This window comes from Bos grunniens, chromosome 5 (genome assembly GCF_055505025.1).
Source record: "Bos grunniens cultivar Pamir isolate PY7600 chromosome 5, Bosgru_T2T1.0, whole genome shotgun sequence".
NCBI lineage: Eukaryota > Metazoa > Chordata > Mammalia > Artiodactyla > Bovidae > Bos > Bos grunniens.
In genome coordinates, this window is record NC_141169.1 from 71,935,472 (window position 1) to 71,962,429 (window position 26,958).

General features: G+C 40.4%; 1 protein-coding gene and 1 long non-coding RNA gene across 2 annotated transcripts in view; one reads left to right on the top strand and one right to left on the bottom strand.

Moving 5' to 3' along the window:
- On the top strand, nt 1–19,252 carry PWP1 (PWP1 homolog, endonuclein). Its single transcript, XM_086401170.1, has 15 exons — nt 1–222; nt 2,355–2,413; nt 2,551–2,735; nt 4,276–4,361; nt 4,459–4,555; nt 6,124–6,234; nt 7,051–7,181; nt 7,823–7,884; nt 11,526–11,622; nt 12,294–12,355; nt 13,847–13,958; nt 15,920–16,010; nt 16,108–16,229; nt 17,984–18,089; nt 18,901–19,252. Exons 1-15 carry the CDS (start codon nt 151–153, stop codon nt 19,008–19,010), a joined length of 1,503 nt encoding a protein of 500 aa, XP_086257296.1. The 5' UTR covers nt 1–150; the 3' UTR covers nt 19,011–19,252.
- LOC147372391 (uncharacterized) overlaps nt 16,912–26,958 on the bottom strand; it is a 19,209-nt gene continuing 9,162 nt past the window's right edge. The window contains exons 2-3 of the long non-coding RNA XR_015164042.1: nt 17,826–18,213; nt 16,912–17,558 (exon numbers count right to left, since the gene is read on the bottom strand). This is a non-coding gene — a long non-coding RNA (uncharacterized LOC147372391). The remainder of the gene's footprint in view (nt 17,559–17,825; nt 18,214–26,958) is intronic.

The window sequence follows — 26,958 nt, forward strand, 5'->3', positions numbered from 1 at the left end:
GACCCCTAAGGACCGGGTGGCCGGCGCCTGCGCTCTTCCCCAAGCTGCGGCCGGGAGACCTTCACGGAGCTTGCTGGCCGAAGGGCGGAGGGGGTTTCCAGACCCGCCGGGGCCAAGTCTGTAGCGTGAGGCGTCGCTGCGCCGAGGACCATGAACCGCAGCCGCCAGGTGACGTGCGTGGCTTGGGTCCGCTGCGGCGTGGCCAAAGAGACGCCAGACAAGGTGAGGCCCGGTCGCTCCGTGGTATAGGGGGAGCAGCCTCTCTGCAGCATCCTGGGTCAGCGCCGCCTGGGAACCTGGACCCGGAACGCGCGGCCCTGGCGCCGCTGGTGGGAATGACCTGGGGTGGGGCCGGCTGTGGCCTGTTTGTCGTGGCTAGGGCTGTGGTTACGAGGGTCTGGGACTCCTGGCCCTTTGGGCCCCGCCTCCTCGCCGTCCCTTCCCACCCTAGCCCGACCCACCCCACACCCCGCGATTCGCACGCATGTGGACCTCGTGGAAGGAGGAGGGATGGTGCTTGCTGAGAACTTCCATCGAGACCTCTTGACGACGCCACATAGTCTCCCACCACCCTAGTGCGTTTTCAGGCAAACCGGGAAAAGGGGGCGAAACTCCACTTTCCCCTCCTCCCCTCGGCGGGGAGGAATGAACTGGATGAAAACCGTGGTGTAGAAAAACTGGTGTGGAGACTACGGTGTCGTGAGCTCGAGAATTGAATTAGGAGTTCTCGCAGTAGTGCAAATGAAGTGTTGATGAGGCCGCGGGCGGTGGGGTAGAGGTAAACGGTGACACTTTATGAAGGGGAAAAGCCTACAAGAGAGACTGAGTCTGTAGCCGAGGAGATTACCTACGTTATTCAACAGATACTTAACGAAGTGCTTTCTTGTTCCCAGTATTGTTCAGGGTCCTGGGATAGGCATGAACAAAACAGGATAAGTCCCTCCCTGCCTTTATGGAGTTGACATGTGCATATATAATACTTTGTCAGTGGGAATAAATGTTAAGGAAAAAAACGGGCGGGGTAGTGTTTGTTTCAGGTTATTGAGCCAGTTCCACCAGGACATAGACTGTTTTATTCTCCAGTTTCCCCAGCATTTGGCACATGGTAGGCATTCAGTGTGGTGCTAATGGTAAAGAACCCACCTGCCAATGCAGGAGACGTAAGAGAGGCGGGTTCTATCCCTGGGTGGGAAGATCCCCCTGGAGGGCATGGCAACCCACTCCAGTATTCTTGCCTAGAGAATCCCATGAACATAGGAGTCTGGCAGAGGACAGTCCATCCGATTGCAAAGAGTCGGACACGACTGAGCATGCATATAGAATGGGGACAGGAAATAATATATTAAAAATTATTGAAGGAAGCAAGAGTTGTTAAAAGGGGACCAGAGACTTCAAATACTTGAGGACACTGATTTCCAAATATGTCCACACATTGAAACCACCTGGGGAGCTTCAAAAACTACCAGCTCCCAGGTATTGTGATTTATTTAGTTTGGAGTATAGTCTGAGATTAAAGAGTCCTTCAGGTGATTCTAATGTGAGACAGATTTGGGAACCATTGCATAAGAGTTTGTAGGAAGAAGAAATTGGATTTGTTCTACAAAGTCCCAGAAAGAGAAATTAGAAAAATAAGTATCTCCTAATTAAAATTTTAAGACCCTTTAGTTTCTGGATAGAAATCCTATCCAATAGGATTTCTATATTATTAAAGGCATTTTGGTACAAACTGGGTGATTGATTGGTTCATCATCTATCAAGAATGGTGGAACACAGTAACCAGGAGCTTACAGTTTGGCACTAAAGAGGATGACCAGTTTTGAACCGGATGTCCAAGTGGAGAGTCTTATAGACAGTCAGAAAAATGAAACTGCAGTGTAGGGATAGAGCAAGGAAAGTTTGGAGTAATCCATTCAGAGAGAATGAGCTTTGCAAGGTGTTGACAGCACAGTGAGTGAATACTTGGCAGTGATACCAGGGAACAGAGTGGGGGATGAAGGCAAAAGTGGTTTGTTTAGGAATATCCACAGGGAACATGGGGAGAAATGGCCAACGAGCGGAGGTAATCAGAAGAAAATGAGATGAGCTATCCTAGAAGGCAGTTTATACAAGTCCATCTTTTTTAAAAAAAAGTCTGGAGAGAACATGATTTTTTAACAGTTCTGGGTGAGGAGGGATCTTAATTTATAAGGACATGTCAGAAGTCCATTTATATTAAATTTAGAGACTTTGGATTGATATTTGACTTTGGATGTCTCTTAAAACCATATTTTAGATTAATTTGCAATCTTTTTAATTCAGAGACTTAAAAATGGTTTCCTTAAATATATCATAATGAAATGTTTGCTCTCTTATAGGTAGAACTTAGTAAAGAAGAAGTGAAACGTCTCATTGCTGAAGCAAAGGAAAAATTACAGTAAGTTTGGGGATGTTGATTCCTGTAGTCAAGTCTAGATGAACTGTAAATGCTAAACAGTGATAACAGGGTGGTCTTATTATTGAACAGTGTCTTTTGGCTGATCTTTTTACTTTTTCTTTTTTTCTCTGGCGTAGAGAAGAAGGTGGCAGTGATGAAGAGGAAACGGGCAATCCTTCAGAGGATGGCATGCAGAGTGCACGTACCCAGGCCCGACCACGGGAGCCCCTGGAGGATGGCGACCCAGAAGATGACAGGACGCTGGATGATGACGAGCTGGCTGAGTACGACTTGGATAAATATGACGAGGAAGGCGACCCAGGTTAGAATTTAGTCACTTACACTGGTTTTTATTCCAAGCTCAGTGCATTAGATCATGTTACTAGGGTTCCAAAGCTTTACTCTGAAATCCCGTTGTCCTTTATGTCAGTCAGATAATCTGGGTCAAGGCTGAAGGCAGACAGCATGTTTCCTAAACTGGTTTAAAAAAATCAGTTCAACCCACTTATCTAAGATCTAAAATACAAAACAAAAAAATAGTATTGTATATTTTATTGCAAGTAGTGGTTAATCTGTAATTCATTTTTCTTTATCTGCAATTATGAGAGAGAAATTATTACCTCCATTTTACAGAAAAAATACTGGCTTACGGAGATGAAATAACTTTACCAGTGTCACACAGCTGGTGAATAATGGAGCTGAGGTTTGAATATCCTCTGACTCTAAAACCTTCATGCTTTTCAGTGTACTTCCTCAGATGCAGAGGATACTTTTTTTCCATTGGACTCTGGGTTGTAGGCCCCGCTCTGGGTTGCTTCCATCCTGTTAGGACAGAGTACCATTGAAATACGGAGAAGGAAGAGCTAATCAGCCCAGAGAAAAGCCATTCAGACACTGCTTCCTCATACACTCCATTCCCTGCTGACTCTGTCTGCCTTGTCCCATAGAAATTCCCGTCTGTTACCTGTCAGATGTTTAAGGCCTAGGAGCCCTGCCTCCTTTAAGGAGCTTCTCCTGGAAATTGAGAGTACCTTCCTTCTCCTGAGTTTTCTGTTACTCGGGGTCCACTCTGTCAGCTTTGTAGGCATGCCCTGAAAGAATGCCACTTTGAGGTAGACTTGGTGTAAAGGGTAGTAGCTCCTCTTTCAGATTCACTGGGCAAGTTAGCCTGTCAGCAATTATGAGATGTCTTGCAATAAAGAAGCGCACTTAACTGTATGAGGCTCATCAGTTTACAGTTTTCTTTGACCAGGCAACACTTAGTGTGTTGATACCAGTGTTTTAGGGACCTGTTTCTTTCCAGGTCTACAAGGCCACCTCTCTGTAGCAGTTTTGAATGATTACAAGGAGCAAGCTAGAGGATCTGAGTAGAGTTCTGATATTTTCTAAAAGGGAGTTTCTTGGTTTGAGTTGATTCTTGTATTGGAAGAGTGTATATTTCAAGACTATTAGATGTGCATTCCAGGGCCAAAAGTAAATGGCTTTTAAATTCCTATTTATTATTATCTACTATTTCCTTTCCCAATTATAAATGATTCAGTTATGAAATAGACAGTAGGGTCTAAGTTTAAAGATGGGATGTGTGTGTGTATTTGACTCACTCAGTTGTGTCCAGCTCTTTGAGACCCCATGGACTGTAGCCTGCTTGGCTCCTCTGTGCATGGAATTCTTCAGGGAAGAATACTGGAGTGGGAAGCCATTTCTGTCTCCAGGGGATCTTCCTGACCCAGGGATCAAACCCAGGTCTCCTGCATTGCAGGCAGATTCTTTACTGTCTGAGCCACCAGGGAAGCCCATGTCTTAGGAAGAATGCTTTAGTCAAAAGGACTGGCTTATTCATTTCATTGTATGAATTCTTATAGATGCTGAAACTCTTGGTGAATCTCTCTTGGGTCTTACAGTCTATGGGAGTAATGATCAAGATCCTTACGTCACTCTGAAAGATACGGTAAATACCTATGTGGTTTTTCTAATTATCCTCAAGTGTTTGAAAAACCTTCCCAAATAGCTGAGTCTAATCAATGACTTTTCCTATCTCCACTTAGGAGCAATATGAACGTGAAGATTTCTTGATTAAGCCCAGTGACAATCTCATAGTTTGTGGCAGAGCTGAACAGGACCAATGCAATTTAGAGGTTCATGGTAAGTGGAATACATCTCTTACTAAAAGGTTCTGTACTTAAGTGATATTAAAATAAACACCATAGTAACTACTATGGATTTCTAGGCACCAAGTCCTGTTGTATCTCATTTTAGTTGATTCTATTCATCTGTCTTAAAATTTTGAAGCTTAAAGAGATTATTAGGTTAATACCTTTTTTTAATAGGAAACACAGTTACATAGTATGAAAATTAAATCCCTTGGGCTTAATGTTTATTGGCACCTTCTAGATTACTCATACTCTATTTATTAACTTGGATTTTTTTACAGCCTTTAAGTTTGCCTATAGGAAGCCTATCAGTTAGGCCATTTTTATCCCATGGCCCATTGTGATCTATTTATACAATCAAAAAGGCTTTAAATAGCAATTATTTCAATGTGAAGTTATTCTTCTAATTATCTTTGAACTTTTTACATATTTTAAACGTAAACCATATTGGTGGAATTTTTTAAAGACCAATTCCAGTTTCAAAAAATTGGAGCTATTACAGTTAGTCATCATTGATTTTTATACATTCTCATTTGAAAGTTTACACTAGTCATTCCTTTGAATCTTGTGAGTTATCACACAGGAGCTGAGAAGTTGAAGTAAAGTAATTGTATTCCTGTTTCATTCTAAGTTAGGTCATTAATGATATGTTTTATTTGGATTTGGTGTGAATCTCCAAGTTACGTGGTATATCTCTGTTCAGGAATAATTTCAAAATTACTCTAAATCTGAATAATAAAAAGGCATGTTCAAAAGAAGATTATGTTAAGGCTTCATCGTCATCTTTCTTTAAAATGTAAGCTGAGTACATTGACCATGGTTGAGGTTCTTGCAGGACCACAAGCTGTTGCTTTTGAACACGCATTCTCATCATAAAGTGATGCACCAGAGCATTACATGGAATCAGCTAGTCCCAAGATCTACCCCAGATACCATGGTCTGAAGAATTTTTTAAAAATCCTTAGCTCATCTTAAATTGCTTCTTTCTAGTAAAAAGCATATTAGGGGAGAATTTCTGGTTACTTAGGCTCTCTGTTTATCAGTGTTTCATTATATAATTTTTAAGATTTCTTACTGATTTTAATAATAAATATTAAAGAAGCAATTTTTGATAAGCACTTAAATTTCTAAAACTATGAGTTATTTCTCTCCAGTACTGATTTGTTCTGACTTATGACCAAATAGATCTTTAAAAGATAAAATAGTGATGAAGCACTTCTAATGGAGACGTTATGAACGTTTTCTGTCCTTGGTGATCCAAAAGGTCAGACCGTTTTAGCCAGGGAACATGCAGATGGAGCATTCAGCCTGATGAAAATTCTCTGTCAGTGTTTCTGTTCCCCTTTGGGGCTCACCAGGTACTAGGAATATATTAGACATGAAAAACTTTTGCCTAGCAGTACATACTTTGGATTTCTTTAATGTCATCATTTTAAGTGTATTAAATGTATGACTTTAAGCAAGTGACTGCCATAGGTTTAAAAGGGAGTCTCTCTTCTTTTGAGTGGGATATGATTTCTTACTCTGATGTAATAAAATCTCTCTTCCTAATCTTTTCAGTTTATAATCAAGAAGAAGATTCTTTTTATGTCCACCATGATATCCTGTTGTCTGCATACCCTTTGAGTGTGGAATGGCTAAATTTTGATCCTAGCCCAGATGACTCAACTGGTAATTAGAAAACTTAAAAGATTGCTCAGTGGTTCTACTCCTGTGTGTTTTTCCTAGCTACACATGTCATCTGTTTTGTATGAGTGTTTCCAGAATGGTTGATGTTTCATGAAGTTACATAGTTTTCAGACCACAGCCACTTAATTGCTTGGGGTCTGTATGTCTCCAGACTTTCAACGGGCTAAAGAGGTAGCTGCTCACTAGGCAGAAGGAAAGGGCCTGATGAGGGCTCAGAACTGTGAGGGCATCTCCTGAAAACCCAGCATAAGCTGGCATGCTGTGTCCAGTGTCATCAGGTAGAGTTTAGTGCACGGCCCTTTTCAGAAAACATCAAGTAGAACCAGAATGAAGAGAGAATTGGAATCTTCGCTTAGTCCCTTTGGCACACTGTTCATTGCCCCATCACACGTAATAATTAGGGTAAAAATTGTTAATGCACCTCACATCTTGTTTGCAAAGCTTGTTCACATTCACGATCTAGGCAAATCCTCATCCTCACCACAGCCATGAAGGTAGGAAGGGTCTGTCATTATATCAGTGAAGACCCTGGACCAGGAAATGGAGCCCTTGTTACTCACACTGTGATCTGAGGACCAGCAGCACAGCATTGCAGCCATCTGGGAGCCGGTTACAAATGCAGCTTTAAGGCCCCACTCAAGACCTCTTGAAACAATCTGCATTTTAACAACATCCAGGTGATGTACACGCACATGAAAGTTTGAGAGAACTTGCTCTAAGCCGTGGCTCAGTCTGCAGTATAATGTATTTCATTAGAAGTTATTTTTTAAATCACAAATGTATCATTTCCTCCTGTAGGAAATTACATTGCTGTGGGAAACATGACCCCTGTTATTGAAGTGTGGGACCTGGATATAGTGGACTCTCTAGAGCCAGTCTTCACACTTGGAAGTAAGCTGTCAAAAAAGAAGAAAAAGAAAGGAAAGAAGGTAAACAAGCTAATAGATATTTAAACTCTAATGATAACTAGAAATAGGTTGGGGGGAGGTGGGAACAGGGGCTGAGAACGTACAGTGTTTCAGCCAGACGGTTTTGGTGGAATAAGATAAGGTAGTTACAAAGTTACTGTAGTTTCTAGTTTCAAAAAGCCCATCCAAGGAAAAACTGATTTCTGATTACATAAAACCTACACTGGCACATTATTCATCTTTGCACAAGACAAGTTACTCTTAGATTATGAGCCTCCTTTATGTATAGTAGCTATTCACACTAATGTGCTGTTTTTGAACTTTTAAAATGTTTCTCTTTAGCCTTGAGTATGTTGAATTCTAAATATCCTTGTATTCCTATAGCTTTTAAAATTGTTACATTTTTGGTGAGGGAGAGATGGGTTGGGGGTTGATTTATAGAATTATAACAGGTTAAGAACTACTGTAGTTTCTTCCCTGTAAAGAACATTTATCATATCTCTGAAGTAAGAGGGAGACAAGGTGTTTCTTTCCCTAGATCTTGGAGCAAGTTTACTTAAGATCAGAATAATCTTAATGTTTTAAAGAATCTTTCAAATTAATAAACCCAATTTTATTGGGGGTATGCTTTAATACCAAAAGTAATTAAACGATTATTACAGAATTCCTCAGCAGATGGGCATACAGATGCTGTCCTTGACCTTTCTTGGAATAAGCTAGTCAGGTAAGAAAAGATACTCTTTGAAGGCTTGCTAAAGACTAACCGCTGTGCTTTTTACCTCCCACCTCCATTTACTCTCTCTGCACTGTGTTTCGCGTCCTTGTGTCCTTGCTTTCTTCTCTTTCCCTGCAGTACACATTGCTGGAGGCAGGAACGCCGCTGTCTATATCCTTGCAACCTCCACCCTGCCTGCCATCTCCTCACTTAGTAGATGTTCACTACATGTTTGGGGACTAAGGCCCTTCTTCCAGCACCGCTGGGAAAAGCAGCACGTGCTGCGGTCGCAGTGCCAGCGGTGCAGAGTCGTTACTGCACGGAAGACGTGTTCTCACTTCATTTCGTTTTGACAACATCTTGTCCACATGTTGTGTTTTTATAAAATATCATTTTAACCATGTTTAGGTGTATAGTTTTTTGGACACAGTTTTTCTGGACATCTCACACATTGTTGTGCAACCATTACCACCATTCAACTCCAGAAGTTTTTCCGCTTCCAAAACTGAAACTATATGCCCGATAAACAGCAACTCCCCATTTCCTGCCCACCCACGTCTTAGTACCTAGCATTCTAGTTTCTATCTCTGTGAGTCGACTCCTCCAGGTACCTCTTATAAGTGGAATCATATAGTATTTATCTTCTTGTGACTGGCTTATTTCACTTAGAGAAGGTTCATCCATGTTGTAGCGTATAGCAGGATTTCCTTCCTTTTTAAGACAAATGATACTCCATTGTACATATATGCCATATTTTGTTTATCCATCTGTTATGGACACTACGAACAAAGCTAGTGGAGGTAATGGAATTCCAGTTGAGCTATTTCAAATCCTGAAAGATGATGCTATGGAAGTGCTGCACTCAATATGCCAGCAAATTTGGGAAACTCAGCAGTGGCCACAGGACTGGAAAAGGTCAGTTTTCATTCCAGTCTCAAAGGCAGTGCCAAAGAATGCTCAAACTATCGCACAATTGCACTCATCTCACACACTAGTAAAATAATGCTCAAAATTCTCCAAGCCAGGCTTCAACAATATGTGAACCGTGAACTTCCTGATGTTCAAGCTGGTTTTAGAAGAAGCAGAGGAACCAGAGATCAAATTGCCAACATCTGCTAGATCAGATCATTGAAAAAGCAAGAGAGTTCCAGAAAAACATCTATTTCTGCTTTATTAACTATGCCAAAGCCTTTGACTGTGTGGATCACAATCAACTGTGAAAAATTCTGAAAGAGATGGGAATACCAGACCACCTGACCTGCCTCTTGAGAAACCTATATGCAGGTCAGGAAAGAACAGTTAGAACTGGACATGGAACAACAGACTGGTTCCAAATAGGAAAAGGAGTATGTCAAGGCTGTATACTGTCACCCTGCTTGTTTAACTTATATGCAGAGTACATCATGAGAAACGCTGGGCTGGAAGAAGCACAAGCTGGAATCAATATTGCCGGGAGAAATATCAATAACCTCACATATGCAAATAACACCACCCTTATGACAGAAAGTGAAGAGGAACTAAAAAGCCTCTTAATGAAAGTGAAAAAGGAGAGTAACAAAGAAACGAAGATTATGGCATCTGGTCCCATCACTTCATGGGAAATAGATGGAGAAACCGTGGAAACAGTGTCAGACTTTATTTTTAGGGGCTCCAAAATCACTGAAGATGGTGACTGCAGCCATGAAATTAAAAGACACTTACTCCTTGGAAGGAAAGTTATGACCAACCTAGATAGCATATTCAAAAGCAGAGATATTACTTTGCCAACAAAGGTCTGACTTGTCAAGGCTATGGTTTTTCTAGTGGTCATGTATGGATGTGAGAGTTGGACTGTGAAGAAAGCTGAGCGTTGAAGAATTGATGCTTTTAAACTGTGGTGTTGGAGAAGACTCTTGAGAGTTCCTTGGACTGCAAGGAGATCCAACCAGTCCATTCTGAAGGAAATCAGTCCTGGGTGTTCATTGGAAGGACTGATGCTGAAGCTCCAATACTTTGGCCACCTCATGCGAAGAGTTGACTCATTAGAAAAGACCCGGATGCTGGGAGGAATTGGGGGCAAGAGGAGAAGGGGACGACAGAGGATGAGATGGCTGGATGACATCACCGACTGATGGAGGTGAGTTTGAGTGAACTCTGGGAGTTGGTGATGGACCTGGAGGCCTGGCGTGCTGCAATTCATGGGGTCGCAAAGAGTCGGACACGACTGAGTGACTGAACTGAACTGAATGGACACCTGGGCTGTTTCCACTTCTTGGCTCTTGTGAATAATGCTGGTGTTATTCACACACATATAATAACATGGGTTTACATGTATCTGTTGGAGTCCCTCCTTTGAGTTCTTTTCAATATACAGCTAAAATTGCTGGAGCTGATGGTATTTCTACATTTAACTTCTTGAAAAACCACCATCTGTTTTCTACAGCAGTTGCACCGTTTACCTTCTAACCAGCAGTGCACAAGGGCTCCAGTTTCTCCACATCCTTTTGAACACTTGATACTTGCTGTTTTCGTTATTGTTGTCTTCGTAGTAGCCATCCTAACTGGTGTGAAGTGGTATCTCATTGTAGCTTTGGGTTGCATTTCCCTAGTGACTAGTGATGTCAGTCATCTTTTCAAGTACTTGTTGGCCATTTGTATACTTTGTTTGGGGAAATGTCTATCCAAATCCTTCTGTCCATTTTTTTAGTTGTTTGGTTTTTTGCTGTTATAAATGAATGAAATGTGGTTTCCTTGGTGGCTCAGATGGTAAGGAATCCACCTGCAATGCAGGGGACCCAGGTTAGATCACTAAATTGGGAAGATCCCCTTTGCTGTTAAGTTGTAGGAGTTCTTTATATATTCTGAAAATTAATCTCTTATGAGATTTGTGATTTGGCAATATTTTCCCCCATTCAATGGATTGACTTTAACTCTGTTACGTGTCCTTCAAAGCACAGAAGTTTTTCACTTTGAGTGGTGCAGTTCATTTTCACTTTTGTTGCTTATGCTTTTAGTGTAACAGCAAAGGAATCATTGGCAAATCCACTGTCACGAAGATTTTCCCCTTAAAGTTTGATAGTTTTAGCTCTTAGGTTTAAGTCTTTGATATATTTTGAGTTAATTTTTGTATACTCTGTAAGGTAAGAGTTCAACTTAATTCTTTTGCATGTCATCCATGTATTTTTTTATACTTATTATCTCAAAAGGGCCATTTTCCTAATAATACAGTTGGTTTGAGGGGCTACTGAGGTGAGGAAGGTAAGCATTGAATACAGCTTACTTAGAGGGGAAGAACAAACTTGAATACCCAAGACAGCTTTTTAAAAGCATTTCTGTTACACTGGACACTTCATAATTTGAGCATTCTTAGGAAGGTCCCAGAGTGCTAGCTTACTGAAGGATGTCCTGTCTTCTCATTTGTGTTTGGACCTCTACAGAGTTACAGTTGTTTGGGCAAATGGACTTGAGAATGTTGTTTAGGTTAGTATTTCCCAAACTTAGCTGCAAATCGGAACTTCTGGGTAACCTCTCAGAATATTGAAAATCTTGCATTTCTTTTGTTAAATTTACTCCTAGGTATTTTATTTTTTGGTAGGGTTATAAGCAGAATTCTTACATGTAATGCTCTTGATTTTTAAAAGATTACCCGATTTGTTTCCTCCCTTTCTCAGAAATGTGCTGGCCAGTGCATCAGCTGATAACACTGTTATTCTGTGGGATATGTCCTTGGGGAAGCCAGCAGCTAGCCTTGCCGTTCACACAGACAAGGTATGGTGATTTCGTGGATAAAGGGCATTCTAAAAAAGCTGGGACATGTATGAAGTACAACAAATAATCCCAAACATTTATATATGACTTTTTGTGAATTACACAGTGCTTTGACGTGCTAGCCCACTGGATCTTCACAGGGCCTTTTGCGATAGTTATAATTATGATCCTCTTGAGCTTTGCAGAAATAGGTGCAGAAAGGTAAAGTGACTAGGAACATCAGTGCTTTACAGCATTTTTACAGAGGCTCCTAGAAAGGGATGACGGGTTTCAGTCACTTAATGGAGTTAAAGAATTTTAACGGATGATACCGCAGAACCCAGGAATCTAATGTGCTAATGCACATTGTGAAACTTTCAGAACGTGTAGTGTTGCCCAGTAAGTGTGACCACTCCCCTATTTCTTCTGACTATACTTTAACATCTGAGGGACATATGTATTCTGCCTAGCACAATTTGGGGAATGCTGCATTGGGTCTTTTAAGTATCAGCCTTTATTTAGAAGTATGTTTTGTCCTTTTAATTATATAATACATTTATGCTTCTTCATATAATACATTTCAAAGGAAAGAATTTGTAGGAACACTGCTAAGTTGATTCCCATCACGTATTAGGCAATTTTACCAAAACCAAACAAACATTCATCTATTAATTTATGTTTCTTCCTCTTAGGTCCAGACTCTCCAGTTTCACCCATTTGAAGCCCAGACTCTGATTTCTGGATCATATGATAAGTAAGAAAGCATTTTAGGAATTAATTGTTGTCTTTTTTTTCTTTTCCTCTTGAACTAATTCAGAAAGTATCACTGAGTGTTCAGATAGAATTTATTAGTATGGCTTTTATGTGTTTAAATCTTTAGTAGTACTTATATGTCCTTTCAGCTTGATCCTCTTGGTCTGCAAGGGAATATGGTTCTGTTGTAATTCCCAACTACTCCTTCAGTTTTTAGAGGGTGTGTGAGTTAGACATTGCTCTGAAGCAAGCCATCTCAAAATTCAGTGTCTTAAGCGATGAATATTTGCTTCTTGACCTCTGCAAGGTTGAACTAATCGAGGCTAGATTCAACTGATAGCTCTACTAATCTCGACTTGTTTAGGCCCAGAGACTCTCCTGTTTTACATCCTTTTAAAACTAGCAGGCTAGTCCACGTACGTTGCCACAGCAAGGTCAGGAGTACAAGCAGAGACACCAAGGCCTCTTAGACATGGGCTCAGACCTACTACGTATCTGTCTTACTGTAGGCCGAAACAGACATCACACGGAGTAGAAGATGAACTCTGCCTTTAGGGGAGGAACTCCTAGATCACTGACAGAGGGCATGGATGTGGGGAGAGATGAAGACCTGGACCACTGCAGTCATCACAGGGGGTTTCCAAATCACATGTGTGCTCTTTACAGATTGGAGATGGGAGAGGTAGCTAGTAAACACAGAAACTAAGATGCGGTCTTTTATTTTGTATCCCTGTCCTTTTGTAGTTGGGATTCATGCAAAACTACACAAGACTATTCATCTGTTCCCCCAACACAGTAACCTGCTTGTAGAGAGTAAATGTGATTGAGACGTGTTACCTGGCTTTCCTGATAGCTCAGTTGGTAAAGAATCCACCTGCAATGCAGGAGACCCTGGTTTGATTCCTGGGTTGGGAAGATCCACTGGAGAAGGGATAGGCTACCCACTCCAGTTTTCTTGGGCTTCCCTTGTGGCTCAGCTGGTAAAGAATCTGCCTACAATGCGGGAGCCTGGGGTTCGACCCCTGAGTTGGGAAGATCCCATGGAGAAGGGAAAGGCTACCTAGTTCAGTATTCTGGCCTAGAGAATTCCATGGACTGTATAGTCCATGGGGTCGTAAAGAGTTGGACACGACTGAGCAACTTTCACTTCACTTCATTCATCTGTTCCCCCAACACGGTAGCCTGCTTATAAAAAGTAAATGTGGCTAAGACTGGCTCTGAGCAGTATTGAGGAACGACAAATTAGAAATTGTCCTGTTCTTTGGGAAATAGGGATGATTCATCTTGAAAGTAGAGGATTCAATCTGGGGGAGGTCAAAGCCACTGTGACATCCGGAGCCACCAGTGTCTTCAAGTGACAGGACCAGAGTTCACCAATTAGTAAAAATCAATTCATCTGTTTTTTTAGAACCTTAAAATAGGCTGTAAATAATTGGATCTTGATTTCATGGTGGTGTTTATTGAACTCCTAACTTTGCCTGAACACGCCCAGGTCCGTGGCTCTGTATGACTGCCGGAGTCCGGAGGAGAGCCATCGAATGTGGCGTTTCAGTGGGCAGATTGAGAGAGTGACTTGGAATCACTTTTCACCTTGTCATTTTTTGGTAAGAATACGCATATTACTGTTTAATAGATTATTAATCACTTATTTTCTTTACTTCCATTATAGAAAAGCTTTTTCTATATCAGCAGTGTGAAGTATTTGCATTTGGGGTTTATTATTTTTTTTTAAAGATCCCTTTAACAAGAGAACAGTGAATTTACCACAAAAAAACAATGGTAAACATGTAAATAATTTTGCTAATTTCCAACCATTCCAAAGCATGCCACATTTTTTGGTTGTAATAATTAGTTGATCATTGTAAAATTATTTTGTAATACTGAGCATGACAAATACTAAGCAGGCACACATATTTTCTAGGTTATTTGCTAACATGGTTATCAGTACTAAAATCACAAAAATTCATTTTGTTTCCAGTGATTAAATCAGTTGAAGAAAATGTTCCTTTATTTAAATATTACTACTTAAATGGAGCTCCAGTGATGCTAATGCTAGCATGTTTAATTAATATAGCACTTAATATACCTTCTCTGGTGGTCCAGACAGTAAAGAATTTGCCTGCAGTGTAGGAAACCCAGGTTCGATTCCTGAGTTGGGAAGATCCCGTGGAGAAGGAAATGGCAACCCACTCCAGTATTCTTGCCTGGAGAATTCCATGGACAGAGAAGCCTGGTGGGCTATAGTCCATAGGGTCACAAAGAGTCAGAAACGACTGAGTGACTTAACACTTACTTACTAATGTACCACTGTCTCCCAGATGGGAAGAAAGTTTATGATCATTTTATGAATACCCATAATATCTGCAGGAGAACAGTTTTCCATGTTACATCCAAAGATGCCACTGATATTTAAGTTCATGGAAAAATAAAATCCCAGCTTTTATCCAGAAGAGAAGGTATCATGTATTTCCTAATTTTCCTAAAGCAAATATCTAGTGCTTTGTAAAAGAGGGACAGAATTCTTTGGGGGGAAAAAAAAAGCTTTCTTTGAATATGTGAAGTTTCAGTAAGGTTCCTGCAGTTGTGATTCTGGGGGCATATCATCTCAACCTTGTGCAGAGGCACATGCAGTTCCCAGCCTGAGCCACCTCAAGCCAGATTCCATCTTGCAGTTCTCTCAAGCGAAGTCCCAGTTACATTTGAATGCTGGCTTTCAGCAGGCAGGCGCGCACATTTCCTAGCTTATGTGCTGCCAAATGGTTATCGGTCCTTAAATCACAAATATTTAAGGAAATGGAAAGTAATCAAAATGAAATGGTATACTCCATTCCTCAAGTCTCAAAAGATGAAATGCCCCTCCTTTTCCTTTTTTGTGCCCATTATAGCCCCACCTATAAAACTGCATCACTTGTCCCTTTTTTTGCCACTCTTGCCTGACTCTTGCCCTTGGCCTGTATATATAGGCTCAAGTCTGTCTCCCATCAGAGACCAGGTCTGTCTCTTACTCCCTTCAAAGTTTTCTCTTCCTTTCTTGAAAGTAGAACTGTAATCTGCCTTTCAGTCCTTTTCTAATTAAACCTCTTTGCCAAAATACTGACAGCATTGTTACTTTCTTTAGAAGCCCTGCTTCCTTGGGTTGTTATTTTCTCCTCCCTCTTTGATTCTGACTTCTGTGAGCTCCTCCTCAGCCTTTACCCTAAGTGGTGTGCTCTCCAGGTCTCTGTCCTCAACACGGCACTCTAAATTCTGCACTCACAGAGCAAATCCCTTCTCTTCTCATGGATGTAACTTCTGCCTCTGTGCCGCCATATTTCTGACCCCAGTCTGTATCAACTACCATTGCTCCATACTCATATCCAACTGCCTAATAGACATGTCAGCTAAACTAGTCCTTGTAAGAGCCAACTCAGCGTTCCACAAGTGAATTCTTTATGTCCATGTTAATTTTTAATAAGTGTCTCAGGTATGTCAGATCCATAGATGATTTTCACAAGGATTTATACTATTTACCCATTGCTAAATTTTATTGTCATGTAACATTGCTGTGCTCTTTTACTCTTTCCAGGCCAGTACAGATGATGGCTTTGTATATAATTTGGATGCACGTTCAGATAAGCCAATTTTTACACTTAATGCACACAATGATGAAATTTCTGGTGAGCAAGAATATGGTTTCTTTCATTTCTATTAACCTATGATGAAGTAAATTTATTTCAAAGTGAGAGTCCCTGAACAAGTCTTATCTTCCTCTAGGTCTTGATCTAAGCAGTCAAATCAAGGGCTGTCTTGTGACTGCATCAGCAGACAAGTATGTGAAGATCTGGGACATATTAGGAGACAGGCCAAGTCTGGTTCACTCTCGGGATATGAAAATGGTAAGAATACTTGTGGGCATCTTGGTTCTTTCTGTTTCTGATCTATTGTTTTTCTCTAGGAATCCCTGCACAAAAGAATATGGATTTGTTGGCAAGTTAATCTGGGGCTTAGTCAACTTCTGGAAGTTTTCTAATTTAGGGCAGTTTGGGGAGAAATCAATGACTGTCTGCTTCCTTTTCCAACTTTCATGATTAACAAATGCTTGTGGAAAACCCGGATGAGGAGGAGGTGGTCTTCTAGGACAGAAGTGGAAAGGCTACAATTTTTTTTATCAACTTTACATTGGAGTATGGTTGATGAACAATGTTGTTGCGGGTGTCAGCAAAGTGATTCAGTTATACTTACACATGTATCTATTCTTTTTCAAGTTATTTTCCCATTAAGATTGTTACATAATATTAAGCTGACTTCCCTGTGCATTACAGTAGGTCCTTGTTGGTTATCCATTTAAATACAGCAGTGTGCACGTCACTTCCTAACTCCCACCCCCGCCCCCATTCCCTGCTGGTAACTGTATGCTCCAGTTTTTTAACCTTAAAATCAAGCCCATCTCTGAAAATCATGAACCTTTTGGGTACCACAGCTGTTGAGGTCAGTTTATCACCTACATCTTTGTATAACTATTTAAATAGTTCTTACTATACTGAAATTACTACATAGTAGTAAAAGTTTTAGAAATGATTAGAATTCAATAATTCATCAAATATTTATTGAACATATAGTGTATACCAGGCATCATAAAAATTCAACTGTAGACATAGAACACTATACAGCTGTTTAAAACTGTATACATGAATGTTTGTATTTTAAAATGTGGGTAGCTAGTTTTGTAAAGCATTTTTTTCAAGTATTTATCTTAATTGGAGGATAATCACTTTATAATATTGTGATGGTTTTTGCCATATATCAGTATGAATTGGCCATAGGTATACATGTCCCCCTGATCCTGAACGTCCCTCCCCACCCTACAGAGCAGTTTTTATAGTAGTATCCGATGCATATATTTTAAGTACTTAAGTGTTGAATGCTTATATGTAAATCTAGAAGACCCTATCCCAAAACACGAACAGCTGATTATCTCAGAGTTATTTTTATACTTCTTGTTTATATTTTCTATGATGCATGTAGGCTTCCCTCACAGCTCAGTTGGTAAAGAATCTGCTTGCAATGCAGGAGACCCTGGTTCAATTTCTGGATCAGGAAGATTCCCTGGAGAAGGGATAGGCTAGCCATTCCAGTCTTCTTGGGCTTCCCTTGTGGCTCAGCTGGTAAAAAATCTGCCTGCAATGCCGGAGACCTGGGTTCAGTCCCTGAGTTGGGAAGATCCCCTGGAGAAGGGAAAGGCTATGATGCATGTGTTATCTAGTAACAAAAAATTACTTTTTATTATCTAGTAATAAAAAATAAAACATTAAACTTTTAAATGATTGTACTATAGCATTATAACTTAAAAAGGAGAATTAGTTTCTGGGAGTATTAAGCAGATTAGATTTACTAGGAAATCCCTGTTAGATGATAATAGCGATGTGAGCCTGAGTGGTCAGAACTGCACCCATTCTCACAGAGATAATCCCGCCAACTTGACTGTGAAGTACCTTTACAGGCGCCCCACAGGAGATTCTGGTGGGTTGGTTTTCAGTGACATTCAATCGTAGGGTCTTGTAGACAGCAGTAGGGAATCGACAGGAGTAGGAAATCGAGATTAGCACTTTCTGGGAAGACTGAAATCACTGACTTTATATTCTCTTCTCAGGGAGTTCTCTTCTGTTCTTCCTGTTGCCCTGATTTGCCATTTATTTATGCTTTTGGAGGTCAGAAGGAAGGGCTTCGGGTCTGGGATATAAGCACAGTCTCTTCAGGTAAGAATCTTCATTTTCTGCTTTTTCTGGATAAGTTCTGTAGGAGCTAACATAGAATGTGTGGCTTAAATACATCAAGGAGATAGCAAAGGCAGATCCAGTGTTCATCATCCAGTACAGTCAGCTTAGGAAACAGACAAGATCAAATTGTAATTTGGAAATGTTCATATTCACAAATAAGCTTGTCTTCATACTTTAATTTTAAAATATCTATGACAAAATTTGAATTTTAAAAGTGAAAGATTTTATTGGAAAGCTGGAAGGGTATATAGCATGATCTCCCCTCCCATATTCCCAAAATCCAGCTTTCCTGAAGGGGCCAGGTTCCCTTCTATTACTTTGATGTAATTTGGAATGCTGTAGCCCCACTCTGATTCCTGAATCTTCAATTCCCTGAAGAAAACAAGTCCCAAATCCAAAACAGTTCTATTGTGGTCATGATACAGAGAAAGATGAAGGCAGGAAATAATCAGAAATAAGTATAATAAGGAAAAGACAGAGTCACTGTCATGAGGGATTGGGCATTTGTTATCAAGGTGGATTCAATAAATCTAGCACAAGGCAAAAAAAGTAAAGTATAAAAAAAAATAGACCAGTATAAAACAGTTAATCTCATTCAGAACATTATTTTAGACTTTGAGTTGGTTACTTTCCTATTTATAAAGCGCTAAACATGTTTTTCAAAACAAAATCTCCCACCACAGGGCAGAGAACCTCATTGTTCATTTCTGCATTTTAGTCTGTTTTTTTATATTATAGGTTCTCAATTTTCTGATCTGGTAGTTGCTTAACCATTTATTTTATGTTTTAGTAAATGAAGCATTTGGAAGACGAGAGAGGCTTGTTCTCGGCAATGCAAGAACTTCGTCTATTAGTGGCCCCTTTGGGAACAGGAGCTCAGAAACACCAATGGAGTCTTAATGAAGATCATACAGTTTCCTGTTTTATGTATCCTAACTCAGTTTTTAAAAGCTGGCCTAAAGATGCTCCCTGTGTAGCTGCAGCCATCAAAATGACGGAACCAAAACTGCCCGACATTCCTCCTTGCAGCTACGGTGGCAGCACAAACGGGGCTGGTCTTTGTGCTTAGCTTTCAAGCGTGTGGTATACAGGGCTCCACTTGCATTCTTGAAAGGAATAATAAAAAGGTTTTTAGAAATTCATTCCTTAAATGTGCCATCTGTCACAGGTAGTCTAGGATGTAAAATAAGTAATACTTCATGGAATTTTAAAAGGAGAAAATCCTGTAATCTTAAGAGATGGGTAAACCTAGGCCTTGGGAAGGTGGTGATCAGGCCAAGAATCCAGAGTAGACCATGAATAGAGGTAGGTCCATGGGGGACTACACTTTTCCTGACCAGCTGTTCTCCAGTCAATGCTCAGGTTTAGAAGTCTTAGTGCTGCTCGTCTATAGGTGGCATGCCTTTTCTGTCCACAGCATGGTATTGTTACCAAACAAAAGAGATACAGTGATAAAGGGCTCAGTCCACAAGTGGATATAATATTTGTAAATAAAGCAAATGGTAAGAGACCCATTAGACCAAATGGACTCAGATAATACATAGAATATTCCATCCAAAAGCAACAGAATACACAGATCATAGGATGTTACACCACAAAAACAAGTCAATAAATTTAAAATCTTATAAAACATTGAAATCAGTTACAAGAAAAAAATTGGAAAATTTTACAAATGTGGAGATTAAACAACTAATATGTCAGAAGAAATCGAGCAATGAAAATGAAAATACAACATATCATAATTTATGGGCTACAGCAAGAGTAGTTAAGGAAAGTTCCTAGCAATAAATGCCTACAATCAAGAAAAAAAATTTCAAACCACCTCACTTTACATCTCAAGGAACTAGAAAAAAAAAAAAAGCCCAAACTTAGTAAAAGGAAGGGAAAAGGTCAACATGGGAAAGGAAATAGAGACCAAAAAAACAATAGAAAAAATATAAAAAAATGAAACCAAGAGCTGTTTTCTTGGAAAGGTAAAACTGACCAACCTTTATTGACTCAGTAAGGAAAAAAGAGATAAGGACTTAGAACTGAAGGGAAAATGTTATATACCTTGATACCCCAGAAATACACAGGTTAATAAGAGACTTCTATGAGCAACTGTGTACCAACAAATACCAAGACTGAATCATGAAGAAATAGAAAATCTGAACATACCAATTACTAGTAAGAATGTTGAATCACTAATCAAAAACCTTCCACCGAAGTCCAGGACCAGATGGCTTCACTGGTGAATTATGTATACTAAACAAGTTAAATTTTAAACCAATCCTCAGATCAGTCGCTCAGTCGTGTCCGACTCTGCGACCCCGTGAATCGCAGCACGCTAGGCCTCCCTGTCCATCACCAACTCCCAGAGTTCACTGAGACTCACGTCCATCGAGTCAGTGATGCCATCCAGCCATATCATCCTCTGTCGTCCCCTTCTCCTCTTGCCCCCAATTCCTCCCAGCATCAGAGTCTTTTCCAATGAGTCAACTCTTCGCATGAGGTGGCCAAAGTACTGGAGTTTCAGCTTTAGCATCATTCCTTCCAAAGAAATCCCAGGGCTGATCTCCTTCAGAATGGACTGGTTGGATCTCCTTGCAATCCAAGGGACTCTCAAGAATCTTCTCCAACACCACAGTTCAAAAGCATCAATTCTTCGGCGCTCAGCCTTCTTCACAGTCCAACTCTCACATCCATACATGACCACAGGAAAAACCATAGCCTTGACTAGACGAACCTTTGTTGGCAAAGTAATGTCTGCTTTTGAATATGCTATCTAGGTTGGTCATAACTTTCCTTCCAAGGAGTAAGCGTCTTTTAATTTCATGGCTGCAGTCACCATCTGCAGTGATTTTGGAGCCCAGAAAAATAAAGTCTGACACTGTTTCCACTGTTTCCCCATCTATTTCCCATGAAGTGATGGGACCGGATGCCATAATCTTCGTTTTCTGAATGTTGAGCTTTAAGCCAACTTTTTCACTCTCCACTTTCACTTTCATCAAGAGGCTTTTGAGTTCCTCTTCACTTTCTGCCATAAGGGTGGTGTCATCTGCATATCTGAGGTTATTGATATTTCTCCCGGCAATCTTGATTCCAGCTTGTGTTTCTTCCAGTCCAGCGTTTCTCATGATGTACTCTGCATATAAGTTAAATAAACAGGGTGACAATATACAGCTTTGATGTACTCCTTTTCCTATTTGGAACCGGTCTGTTGTTCCATGTCCAGTTCTAACTGTTGCTTCCTGACCTGTATATAGGTTTCTCAAGAGGCAGGTCAGGTGGTCTGGTATTCCCATCTCTTTCAGAATTTTCCACAGTTGATTGTGATCCACACAGTCAAAGGCTTTGGCATAGTCAGTAAAACAGAAATAGATGTTTTTCTGGAACTCTCTTGCTTTTTCCATGATCCAGTGGATGTTGGCAATTTGATCTCTGGTTCCTCTGTCTTTTCTAAAACCAGCTTGAACATCAGGAAGTTCATGGTTCACATATAGCTGAAGCCTGGCTTGGAGAATTTTGAGCATTACTAGCGTGTGAGATGAGTGCAATTGTGCGGTAGTTTGAGCATTCTTTGGCATTGCCTTTCTTTGGGATTGGAACGAAAACTGACCTTTTCCAGTCCTGTGGCCACTGCTGAGTTTTCCAAATTTGCTGGCATATTGAGTGCAGCACTTTCAGGATTTGGAATAGCTCAACTGGAATTCTATCACCTCTACTAGCTTTGTTCGTAGTGATGCTTTCTAAGGCCCACTTGACTTCACATTGCAGGATGTCTGGCTCTAGGTCAGTGATCACACCATCGTAATTATCTGGGTCGTGAAGATCTTTTTTGTACAGTTCTTCTGTGTATTCTTGCCATCTCTTCTTAATATCTTCTGCTTCTGTTAGGTCCATACCATTTCTGTCCTTTTTTGAGCCCATCTTTGCATGAAATGTTCTTTTGGTCCTCAGACTTCCATAAAATGTAAGAGAAGGGAATGCTTCCAAACTCATTTTAGAAGGCCAGCATTACCCTGATACCAAAACCAGGTAAGGATGCCACAAGAAAATTAAAGGCTAATTTTAATATCCCTTATGAATATAGATACAAAAAATCTACAAAGTATTAGCAAACTGAATTCAACAACACATTAAAAGGATCATACTCCGTGGTTAAGATTTATCTTAGGGATGCAGGAGTGGTTCAACATCCGCAAACCAACCAATGACGCCACCTCAACTAATATGACAGCATATCAACATGACATCAATTAATATGACACCACATCAATTAGTGAGACATTAACAAAAAAGTCATAGGATCATCTCAATAGATGAAACACACACACACACACCTGACAATTCAACATCCATTTATGATAAAGTGGTACAAAGGGAATGTACCTCAACATAAAGGCCATATGTGACAAGCCCACAGCTAACATATTCAGTGGTGAAAAATTGAAAGCTTTTCCTTGAAGATCCGGAAGAAGACAAGGATGCCCTCAACTTACCACTTTTATTCAGTGCAGTATTGGAACCCTTAGCCAGAGCAGGAAAAATAAAGAAGCATCCAAATCAGAAAGTAGTAAAATTATCACTGTTTACAGATGACATGTATAGAAAACCCTAAAGATGCTAAAAAAAAAAAAAAAACAAAACCTTAGAACTAATAAATTCAGTAAAGTTGCAGGATACAAAATCAATACACAGAAGAAGTCTGTTGCAGTTCTATACACCAATAACAAACTATCAGAAAAAATTAAGGCGATCCCATTCACAATTGCATTAAAAAGAATAAACTACCTAAGAATAAATTCAACCAAGGAGGTAAAAAAATCTATACATTTAAAACTAAGACACTGAGGAAAGAAACCAAAGACACAAATAAGTGGAAAGATAGTCAGTGCCCATGGATTAGATGAATACTACTGAAATGCATAAACTCACCAGAGCAGTCTACATCTTCGGTGCAACTCTTGTTAAAATTCAAATGGCACTTTTCATGAAAATTGAATAAATAATCCTAAAATTTGTGGGGAACCAGAAAAGATCCTAAATAGTCAAATCTTGAGAAAGAAAAAAGCTAAAGGCACATGCTTCTTGATTTCAAACTATATTACAAAGCTATAGTAATCAAAATACTGGCATAAAAACATACATAGCCCAATGGAATAGAATATTAAGCCCAGAAATAAACCCACATGTGGTTAATTTACAAAAAGCAAGAACATACAGTGGGAAAGGGCAATCTCTTCTATAAAAGTTGTTGGGAAACTGGACCACTGTCTTACTGGACCACTGGACTATACACAAAAATTAAAATTAACTCTAAGACCTGACCAGTAGACCTGAGACCATAAACCTCTCAGTTCAGTCGCTCAGTTGTGTCCGACTGTTTTGCGACCCCGTGGACTGCAGCACACCAGGCTTCCCTGTCCATCACCAACTCCTGGAGCTTACTCAAACTCATGTCCATCGAGTTGGTGATGCCACCCAACCAACTCATCCTCTGTCATCCCCTTCTCCTCCCGCCTTCAATCTTTCCCAGCATCAGGGTCTTTTCAAATGAATCAGTTCTTCCAATCAGGTGGCCAAAGTATTGGAGCTTCAGCTTCAGCATCAGTCCTTCCAATGAATATTCAGGACTGATTTCCTTTAGGATTGAATGGTTGGATCTCCTTGCAGTTCAAGGGACTCTCTAGAGTCTTCTCCAACACCACAGTTCAAAAGCATCCATTTTTGGGCACTCAGATTTCTTTATAGTACAACTCTCATATCCATACATGACTATTGGAAACCTACACACTAATTTCCTTGCCATTGGTTAAAAAAGCAAAAGGAACAAAAGTAAAATAAATATGTTGAACTACATCAAACTAAAAAGCATCTATGCAGCAAATGAAACCAAACAATGAAAAGGCAATCTATAGAATGGGAGAAAATATTTGCAATTATATATTTGATAAGGAGCTAAGATCCAGAATATATAAAAAACTCGTATACAACTCAAGAGCAAAAAAAAATTCAGTTTAAAAATGGACAGAGAATCTGAATAGATAGTTTTCCAAAGACATACAGAAGCCACAGGTACATGAAAAGAAATTCAACATTACTAATCATCCAGTAAGTGCAAATCAGAACTACAATCGGATACCACCTCATACCTGTTGGAATGACTATTAATCAAAACAGAAATAATAAGTTTTGGCAAAGAATCTGGGGGAAAAGGAGTGTAAATTGGCACAACTACTACAGAAAATGGATGCAGCTACTCAGAAAATTAAAAATAGCGGTAATGAATGATCCAGAAATTCTACATCTATGTATTCAACCAAAGAAAATGAAAACACTTACCTCGAACAGATACATGTAACACCAATGTTCACTGCAGTGTTACGTACAATAGCCAAGACACAGAAACATGTTATGGGTGGATGAATAAGGAAAACGTATACACACAAACACACACACACACACAAACTGGTCATAAAAAAAGAAGGAAATCCTGCCGTTCGTGACATGGATGTCCCTTGAGGGCATTATGTTCAGTGAAGTCAAGTCAGAGAAAGACAAATATTGAACTGTATGATTTCACTTCTATGTGGAATCTAAAAAAAAAAACACCAAAACACTACCACTCAAGCTCAGCTACAGAGAAGACACTGGTTGTTGCCAGAGATGGGGAGTGGGTGAAGTGGGTGAAGTGGGTCAAAGGTACAAATTCCCAGTTACAAAATCAAGTTCTGGGGATGTGATATACAGCTTGGTGACAATAGTTCATAACACTGTGTTATATATTTGAAAGTTGCAAGAGTAAATTTTTAAAGTTCTCATCATAAAAATTGTGTTGAATGATGTTAACTAGGACTTACTGTGGTAATAATTTCACAATATATGCAAAATTAATCATTATGTTTTACATCTGAAACTAATGTTATATGTCAATAAAAAAAAGGGAAAGAATGTAAAACAGTAAGGATGTGCACCCTCAAGCAAAAGACAAAATGTATCTTAACTGCCTCTGTCAGTAGACAAAGTGTATTACTTCACCCAAACTTTCTATTTCTCCTAAAAGAACTTTCTCTCTTCCAGTATAAGTTAAATATAACAAAAAAGCAATGATACAACTATATTAAAAGTGAAGACTCAGAGTGCCCTAGAACTCTGTGACAGGGTAACTGGGAGTACTCTCTGAAACATCTGTAATAAACAGGGAACAGAATTATGCGGTGGTAAGGTGAACCTGATAGGAACTTTCCACAGATGTCCCATTCAAATCTCTAGCCCTAATGCTGAAATGACCCTCCCAGAAGCCCTAAACTGTCACTGAGCCTTTACCTGTACACCAGCCAGTCATTTGGTTTAGGTGCCCACAGGGATGAGCGGTCTCCCCGAGCAAGGCAGCTGCCGTAGGCTGAGAGCCATCTCCAGAGAAAAATTCAGTTGTGAGCAGTCATAGGCCAGCACCTCTGGAAATAGGTTCATGAAAAGGATTCTAGGCGGTCCAGCCCAACATCCACTACACAGTCCAACAACTATTTGCACAAATGCAGGACTAAGAAATACAGATCCTAGGAAATCCCAAGGAACTAAGTCATTGAGGAACTACAGCACCAACAGCCAGGAGAAAACAGACTGAGAAAATTGTACCATAATTTTGGGACTATTTTTTGCTCCTTAGGAACATGCGGATTATAGAAACCTAGCAAAGGGCCTGAGAAGCTGAGCTTTTTTTTTTTTTTACACTGCCGTTTCAGTCGTGTCTGACTCTGTGCAACCCCATAGACGGCAGCCCACCAGGCCCCGCCGTCCCTGGGATTCTCCAGGCAAGAACACTGAAGTGGGTTGCCATTTCCTTCTCCAATGCATGAAAGTGAAAAGTGAAAGTGAAGTCGCTCAGTCGTGTCCGACTCTTAGCAACCCCATGGACTGCAGCCTACCAGGCTCCTCCGTACATGGGATTTTCCAGGCAAGAGTAGGAAACAATTGGTATTGAGAGGAGTCAAGTAGGTGCTACCTGAATAACTTCCCAGGGCTTTGGGTTGGCCTAGAAGTAATGATTAGCCAGAAACTGTACCTCCCACAGACAGACTGAAGGCAAGTTTTGAACCATCTGAGTTAATGTAATCCAGGACTGCTAATACCCTTGTGAAATCACTCAGTAGTGTCCGACTCTTTGTGACCCCATAGACTGTAGCCTACCAGGCCCCTCTGTCCATGGGATTTTCCAGGCAATAGTACTGGAGTGGATTGCTATTTCCTTCTCCAGGGGATCTTCCCAACCCAGGGCTCGAACCTGGGTCTCCCGCATTCTAGACAGACGCTTTACCGTCTGACCAGATCAGATCAGTCGCTCAGTCGTGTCCGACTATTTGCGACCCCATGAATCACAGCACGCCAGGCCTCTCTGTCCATCACCAACTCCCGGAGTTCACTCAGACTCATGTTCATCGAGTCAGTGATGCCATCCAGCCAACTCATCTTCTGTCGTCCCCTTCTCCTCTTTCCCCCAATCCCTCCCAGCATCAGAGTCTTTTCCAATGAGTCAACTCTTCGCATGAGGTGGCCAAAGTACTGGAGTTTCAGCTTTAGCATCATTCCTTCCAAAGAAATCCCAGGGCTGATCTCCTTTAGAACGGACTGGTTGGATCTCCTTGCAGTCCAGGGGACTCTCAAGAGTCTTCTCCAACACCACAGTTCAAAAGCATCAATTCTTCGGCGCTCAGCCTTCTTCACAGTCCAACTCTCATATCCATACATGACCACAGGAAAAACCATAGCCTTGACTAGACGAACCTTTGTTGGCAAAGTAATGTCTCTGCTTTTGAATATGCTATCTAGGTTGGTCATAAATTTCCCTCCAAGGAGTAAGCATCTT

Coding starts and splice junctions, on each gene's coding strand:
- PWP1 (XM_086401170.1), top strand. CDS start 151: ATGAACCGCAGCCGCCAGGTGACGTGCGTGGCTTGGGTCCGCTGCGGC. Junction 16,011..16,107: donor ACACAATGATGAAATTTCTG/GTGAGCAAGAAT, acceptor ATCTTCCTCTAG/GTCTTGATCTAAGCAGTCAA. Junction 18,090..18,900: donor TATAAGCACAGTCTCTTCAG/GTAAGAATCTTC, acceptor TTTATGTTTTAG/TAAATGAAGCATTTGGAAGA.